Genomic DNA, 8,096 nt, shown 5'->3' with positions numbered 1-8,096 from the left:
GAATGGAATTCTTTAAAAGGCATTAGAAAAGAATTGACATTTAAAGACTGAGTCTGACTCATGAGAAGGTTCTGGAACTTAAGGAAGACACAAATCTAGATGTTGAAAACATGTGACAAACATCTGGTATTTTTTCCCCAGATCAGTTGGCCCTGAGTAAACCTAAGTTTTGCGTGTTCTTTTTTTTTTTATTAAGTGGTAGGACAAAAACTATTCAACTTCAAAGATCAAGAACACCCCCTGCCAGGCATCAGGTAAAAGTATCAAATAGTTCATGAGGTGGAAAAAAAAAAAAAACAGTTCGTCACAGAATTCTCAAAACAATATACAAAGTCATGCAACCCCTGAGCAACATCTTCCAGAAAGAATGCAGAAGTGAATCAAGAACAGAGACAGAGGGAAATGAGACAAGGGTAACATGAGTGATGGGCAGGCCACGAAGACTGTAAAAAGCATTCTTAAAAACTGACTTCCCAAATGAATGATTGAATGAGAGGGAAAGAAGAGGAGAGGTGAGTGACATCAAAGCCCACACATGTATGTGGAAATGACATCAATCGGAACTATCACACTATTTAATAAATACAATTAAAAACAAAACTAATAAATGACACACCCAGAGAAGGACAGAGGGAGACAAGTAGTGTTGGATTTCCAACCCTAGAAATCCAACTCACTCCGAGACTAACTATAGAAAGGCCCGTTCACAAACACTTTAGTTGGTGAACTTGCTTTCATACGGATTATGGAGCCACATCACGTGTCTTCTGGAATTAGGCAATCATATTGTGGACAATGAGCCCCAAGCTGTCTTGATGTCTAAGAAAGGGAAGGATGGAAACATGTGGGAAGGGCTAAAGTCAAATCAAAAAGGCACTCCAGGGCCACACTTGGGACCCAAGGCAAGAAAGCCACTGACACTAGCCAGCTGGTTATTCAAAGCAGAGAAAGGTAAGAACCCATGACATGGTTGTATTAACATAAATAGTTAATTTGACCAATTAACTAATGAGAGAGGTGGAAAACTTCTTCCTTTTGCTTGAATTCTAACATATGTGGTAGGGATGCTGGGAATTGAAATCCCTCCTTACTGGGCAAGCAGTACAGAAAAATCTATCAGTCAACAATCATCAGTGGATGCCAGAGCTTCAGGGCAGAGGCATATCTCTGTCTACTTTATGAACACCATCACTTTGTGCAATGGATATATAGCAATAAAATTATTTTAAGAGAGACTTCTAATGCCAAGAGAGCTTTCAATTTAAACATAGCTAATCCCCCAATCTAGTTTTGTGGTTACCTCGACAAGAATACCTCCCGTGGGCTGGTGAGATGGCTCAGCGGGGAAGAGCACCAACTGGTCTTCCGAAGGTCCTGAGTTCAAATCCCAGCAACCACATGGTGACTCACAACCACCCGTAATGATATCTGACACCCTCTTCTGACGCATCTGAAAACAGCTACAGTGTACTCATTTATAATAATAAATAAATCTTTGGGCTGGAGAGAGCAGGGCCTGAGTGAGTGGGGTCTACCAGAGCATGCAGGGTTGACCAAAGCAAGCACAGTTGACCAGAGCGAGCGCAGTTAATCGGAGTGAGCAGAGATCCTAAAGTCAATTCACAACAACCAGATGAAAGCTCACAACTATCTGTACAGCTTCCGTTTGTACTCATATACATAAAATAAATAAATAAATCTTAGAAAAAAGAAAAAAGAATACCTCCCTTTGTTGTACATCCCCTAAGAGGGGCAAATAGGAAGGTCACGTCCAGTGAACATGAATCTCTGGAAGCAAGAGATAAGTTTGTGTCTCACTCAGTCACAGGGAATTCAGAATCACTGCTTCTTACCTGAGGAGTCTTCTAGCCATAGGTGGCCACATAGCAAGGGAGACAATGTTTGGAGAACTCCTCACTAGGTCCCAGTGGTGGGATAAGGCTGCACTGATCTTGCAGACTGGATGGGAGCTAAAAGGGATGACCTAGGGTTGCCCTCAAAGCAGCCCTTCCCAAGAGAACTGCCAAAGAGCAGGACTCTGATCGAGAGTGAGTCACCGGAGGCTGAAGCTAAAGGCACCGAAAACTCTGTGTGGAGCAGTAGCAGCCAGAACTAGGAGAAGAAGCCCAGGGCAGGATGTCAGGAAAGCCTCAAGGGAGCTTATGCACAGCCCCATGGGGCCTTCTGATCCCACCCATCCCTTCTCCCTGTTCCCAGCTATGAGAGAAACTTGTCCATGCTTCCTTTCCCAATGTCGGTCAGTGGAAGCTGTGTCCTGGCAGGTATTTAAACTCTAATCAAGTTCAACGTTTCAATCACTGCACAGCCATCTAGTTACTGTTTGAGACTGTCTGATGACTGGCGTGGCCATAGAGTTCTTTATAAATAAACAGAAATAACATGAGCTCTGGGATCATTTCCATCTAAGCCAGAAGGGAAATGTATCCCGTTAAATGTGTTCTGAAGGGAAGCGAGATGTGCAACCCAGTTCTGACTGTATCCCACAATTATGTCTGCCTCCACTGCTGAGACAAGCCATCACAGAGGCCATTTTTCCCAACAGTGAGGCAGAGGGCTGCCCCTCCCACACACTTACAGGGGATGGACCTGGGTCCAGCTCTTACACCAGGCCACCTGACGGTATACAGTTGCATGCAACCACATATAACTATAGCTGCAACTCAAGAGCAGGGATCTGGAGATGCCTCGCGTAGGCAGCTATACTTCTGACAACTCAGTGATGCCCATTCTTAAAGAGTGAACTTGATATGGCTTAGCCGTGAACATCAGAAAAGCAGTGGTTCTGTTTCATCCACAGAAAGGAGTATCTCCCAAGAGGGAAAGTGTGTAAGGCAGGATAGTACATGTGTCAGAGGGCAGAATAGGCACCTCCGCCTACCTGCTTCCACATTAGTTGTCTACCTAGCAAGTTAAAAACATGCTCCCCTACACAATAAAGACTGGGGAAATGAAAGACTTACAAGGACAGGTCCAGCGGCAGCCACAGGTCTCCTCCACCCGAACAGGAGACTGGCTGTTGGAACATGAAGGCTGAGGTCCATGGTCACAATTGACCCGATGACTCTGCAGCAAAGTCTGGCCATTTTCCAAGCAAGTCACTGTGTGGCACTGATCTGGCAAGGTCCAGACATCCCCAGGCTATATACAGAGAAAACAGAGAAAGGACCAGGATGAGGCACACTAAATCAAAGTTCACCCACATGTTACTACTGCCTGCTTCTCCAAATGGGTTGGGGCTGGACAGCAGCCTTTTGGCAAGGAGGCTCTACACAAGACAAGAAACATAACACAGAATTTATGGAGGGACTCCCAAACAATGGGCAAATAACTTACAGGAGAATGAGTCTAAGACCAAGCAGAGTAGTCAGTCAATAGAAGAAGAGCCACAGCATGTATTTCTGACCTTTCCTTCCAGGTCAGCAGGAAGGGACTTACCCTCTTCTCATTCCCATCTTCATCCACACAAACTCCAGAAAACCCTGAAATAGACACAGAAAGACTCCAGTCACCCGCATCACTGAGACTCTAAACATTCACAACACCTGCTGCTCAACACAACTCTAAGAGGAACATGAGCAGGTTTCACACTGGGGATACGAGGACACAGGGAGATGACCATCCTGTGGCCATCAGACGTACTTTATGACAACTGTGATAATGTTAGCTATCACATGGCAAGAACTTTCATCTTCTCCTTCCATGCCTTCCAGGAGTGGCCTCACCTTCCAGGGGTGTGAGGCCAGATAACATAGAACTTGAAAGAGACCTGTCTAATGATTGCTGCCAAGATAGCTACCATTCATCAGGAAAGGTCCCTAACTCTATAGAAGGTTTCAGTTTAAAACTAATTACATTAATATAGAAAACCAGGCCAGAAAACAAAGCATGTTTCTAACCTAAAATCAATTTAGCCTGTGGCCCTTCAAAACTGGATTTGATGGTGCCTTTCTAAAGTCCTTTATATGTATACTGAGAGTAAGCAGAGGACCATGGCCCATTAGGATGCTGGGGTTCCTTGCTTATGTATCTCAAGTCTTTCATCCAAAATCCCTCAGCACAAACAAGCCGGGACTTCCTCTCCTTAAAAAGTCAGATGGAAAATTCAAGCTGAAGCAGAATTGTACACAGGGAACTCTCCAGACACTTCTAAAGGTGCCAGTGTGCACCTTCACAAACAGAAGGGCGAAAGTTCTGGTCCATGTGACAATCTTCACTCTTCATTTAAAGACTAAATTTTATATACAGGTATCTTTGAGTCTTTGGAATGGTAATTTTGTTTTTATGGGTTTTTCTGGTTTGGTGGTGGTCAGTGTAGTAGTGGTTGCTTGAGAATTGAAGAAGAAATATATCAGAAGACTCACCAGAACACAGTTTGTGGAAGAAAGAGTTGCCCAGGGTGGCCATGGTGGAGAGATCTTCAACTTGCTGGAGCTTTACCACATTGGAGCTGGCCCCAGGGCCTGCTAAGATCCTCAGCTGGGCTTCATCATACCGATCCCCAACCCCAATGGGGAACACTGCCACTCCTAAATTAGCCAAGCAACAAGAAAGGGTCTATGGTCAGGTGAACACAACATATACACTACATCAAGCATACACAGAGCCTTATGCAAATCCAAGCTGGCCACACACACAGCAAGCCTGTGAGGGAGATGTCCACGCAGGCAGCAGGTGCCACTGCTGTGTATCAGACACTGTTCTAAGTAATGGGGATGCCAAGCTGATAAAGTCTCGTGTCCTCATAGCCAACACCAGCAGAACAACACACAAAATAATACATGTATGGCATTTTCAGATGTAGAGAGATGCTTGCAAGAAACTAAGAGATGGGAAGGATGGAAAATGCACAGAGGGTGAGAATAATCGTTTCATAGAGAAAGACCTGAGATAAGGATGAAGGAGCCATGGATACAGCCGGGGAAGAAATGTCCCACACAGTGAGCACAGCAAGTGTAAAAGCCCAGAGTGGACGCTGGAGGAGACAGAACAAGCAAGAGAGGAAGTGAAGCCGGGAGTGCAAAACCCTATCAGCCACAGCAACAACTCAGTGTCTTCTCCAAAGGGGACAGAAAGCCAAGAGCACAGAGGAGTGGAGTGGCAGATGCTTGTCTGAACAGCTGCTGTGTTGAAGATGAGCCATGAGAGTATGGGAGATGCAGTTCCACTCAGAATCCTAGCGCACTCTCTCAGATATGAGATGGCAGGGTTTGTGTGCAGTAGCGTGGGTCTCAATATTTTTTTTTTCTGAAGATGCAGCTATTTGATTGGGTTGCATGTGACAGAAAAGGCAGAGCCAAGGGGGCTGAGATTCTAACTTGAACAGCTCCAAAGAATGAACAAGATGACAATAGAAGAAAACGAGTTGAAGCCAGAGCAGAGCTGATGATGAACTGTCTCTGAGACCTAGGCTGAGGTGAGGTGAGAAATCTAATTTTGAGGTCAGCAGTCCATAAATATATTTAGACCCATGTCACTGAATAAGATCACTCAAGGGGATGAGCCTGAGAAGAGATCCAGTCTCTCAACCTAGCTCAGCAGTAGAGTGTTTGTCTAATGTGTGTAAGGCACGGGGTTTAATGCCCAACACTGCAAGAAAAAAAGAAAATAAAGGAAGCCCAGCCACACACTCCTGCAGCATCTTGGGGGGGGGGGTCTCAGGGTTATGCGCTAGACACTTACGGTTGGCTCTGGCAGCATCCGCTGCCGTGCTCACTGAATCCAAGGAGGTACCCATGACAATGATGACCACTGCTTTGGAGGCTCCAGGCCTGGCTCCGTGGATTTGTGAAGTTACATAGCGCACAGCAAAGGCCAGAGCATCCCCTGAGAGGAAAGAATGGGATGGAATATTCTAAACACTCTGAGCAATGGGCTTAAGGCTAACCCATGGTGCATTCAAAAGATGAACAGCTATGACTCAGAGCAATACTTGGAGGGACTGGAAAAAGACACAAAGGACAATCTAGCTCCTCAATCAAAAGAGGAAACTCAGACCAAGGAGTACAATTACTGGCCAGAATCATTCAGTCACTTAAGCCAAGAATCAGGATGAGAACACAGGTTCAACATCTAGCTCATGGCTCCAAGCATTACCAATCTGTCTGGGGCCACCTTCCTGCTGCATGAGGTCCACCAAACTCTGTAGATGGGCTTTCTCCTGGGCCACATTCCATGGAACATCAATGGTGTTGATGCTTCCGTATTGTATCACGGACACCTGAGTGAAGTGGGGCCCTAATAGGAAAAGGAGAAAGGAAACATTCAGAATCCATGAACCCCAGGAAGTCTCTCCCTCAGCTGCAGCCTCACAGGCGTCACTCACCAATGTTGGCTTCTGAAATGAAAGCCTTAGCAAAACTCTTCATTTTATCAAAGTAAGACTCTGACAAGCTAGAGGAGCCATCCAGGAGCAGGACCACATCCAGGGGTTGGCTGCAGTCTGCAGAGAGAAACAAGAAGATGGGTACAGAGGTCACAGGTGCTAATGGAAGATCAGCCAGCAGCCGGCACAGCAGCCAGCAGCTCTTCAGCACACCACTGAGCACATGTTTGCCGGGGAGGTCAGAGCATGGGAATGGGACAGGTAGAAGGGTAGAGGAAGACAGTTTCTGAACCTATGGGTTCACTAGTTTAACAGTCATTGAAAAGCCTCCAGCTCTACCCACAGGCAATGAAATGCCTGCGAATGAAAGCAAGAGGCTGCCCTCTCTAAATAACAGGAAAAGTAACTGGGGCTGTTTATGGGGAAGAAGGGGACCAGGAAAAAGTGTGTGTGTGTGTGTGTGTGTGTGTGTGTGTGTGTGTGTGTGTGTGTGTGTGTGTGATGTCATTCTAAGATTCATGATTCTGAGAATTAACTACACAATCAATAGGAAGGAAAATACACTTCTGTGTTCTTGGGTCTAAAATTGGTTGAAACAAGAGGAAAGAGACGGAACAGCATGCAACTGGGAAAGAGGCTGTGACCTCTGAAGGAGTCAAGAAAATGTGGCATATGTGCCTGGGAGAGAAGGAAGTTGTGTCATTCACAGAGAAGTAGACAGAACTGAGATCACTGTGTTAAGTGAAATAACTCACAAATATCACATCCTTTCTCATATGCTGGATCTAAGAATTTATATATAAATCTGTGCACATGCGTGTGTGTGTGTGCACACACGCATGTGTGAAATAAAAGTAGGAAGGAAGCTATCTGAAGGAAGGAAGGGGTCAGCAAGAAGGACAGAGAAGAATAGTCGGACAGGATAATAAATATGAGCCAAGTACTCTGAAGCATATGTACAAAAATATAGTGAAACCCATTATTTTATGGGTTGACTAAAAACACTCATTTAAAAAGCAAAGAAAATAGGCTTGTGTGATTTCGAGCCTCTAGAGCAGGTAGTGTTCCTCTGTCCCATGCCAGACCCAAATGGCTGGCACTCTCGTTCAAGCTGGCCACAGCTGCGACCATCGGAAAGAAACACCTAGCCAGAACACACAATGACCACCCAGGTACTTTTCTTATTAGCAGAAAAATCAAAGCGATGTTAACCAATCTGTGCAGCTGGCTATAAACAAAACAAAAAAAGACAAAGTGCGGAGATGGAGAGATACTAAAAGTAGCTGGTTCTCCTGCTATAGGGACACCAGCTTGTCAACCTAGCTTCTCGGGAGTACTGTGTAAGGTATAAGGCTCAGCTGGCCTACAGAGTAAGTTCAAGGCCAGTCTGGGGAACTTAGTAAGGGAAAGAGGGCTGGGTGGCTCAGAGATTGGGCTCTTGCCTAGCTTGCATCAAGCCAGAGGTTCAAACCTTAGTCTGTTTCATGATAGATAGAAACAAACAAACTAGTTACTAGTTACTGATTTGATACTAGTATAGGTTAGGAAGTCAATGGTTTAGTTCTAGCACTCAGAAGGCAGATGCAGGAGGATCTCTGTGAGTTTGAGGCATGCCTGGTCTACATAGAGGGTTTCAGGTGAGCTAGGGTCACATGGTGAGATCCTGACTCAAAACAAAGAAAAACAAGGAAGGAAGGAAGGAAGGAAGGAAGGAAGGAAGGAAGGAAGGAAGGAAGGAAGGAAAGAAGGAAGG

General features: G+C 45.3%; 1 protein-coding gene across 2 annotated transcripts in view; it reads right to left on the bottom strand.

The window, feature by feature from the left end:
* Vwf (von Willebrand factor) overlaps positions 1-8,096 on the bottom strand; it is a 158,829-nt gene that overhangs the window by 34,521 nt on the left and 116,212 nt on the right. For both annotated transcript variants that reach the window (XM_031383471.1, XM_031383472.1), the window contains 6 exons: positions 6,344-6,460; positions 6,115-6,255; positions 5,701-5,844; positions 4,383-4,547; positions 3,457-3,500; positions 2,982-3,159 (listed from right to left, as the gene is read on the bottom strand). In XM_031383471.1, the coding sequence (XP_031239331.1) occupies positions 2,982-3,159; positions 3,457-3,500; positions 4,383-4,547; positions 5,701-5,844; positions 6,115-6,255; positions 6,344-6,460 (789 nt within the window). The remainder of the gene's footprint in view (positions 1-2,981; positions 3,160-3,456; positions 3,501-4,382; positions 4,548-5,700; positions 5,845-6,114; positions 6,256-6,343; positions 6,461-8,096) is intronic.

This window comes from Mastomys coucha, unplaced genomic scaffold (genome assembly GCF_008632895.1).
Source record: "Mastomys coucha isolate ucsf_1 unplaced genomic scaffold, UCSF_Mcou_1 pScaffold20, whole genome shotgun sequence".
Classification (NCBI taxonomy): Eukaryota; Metazoa; Chordata; class Mammalia; order Rodentia; family Muridae; genus Mastomys; species Mastomys coucha.
Note: the sequence above shows the minus strand (reverse complement) of the source record. Positions and strands in the feature narration are given on the sequence as shown.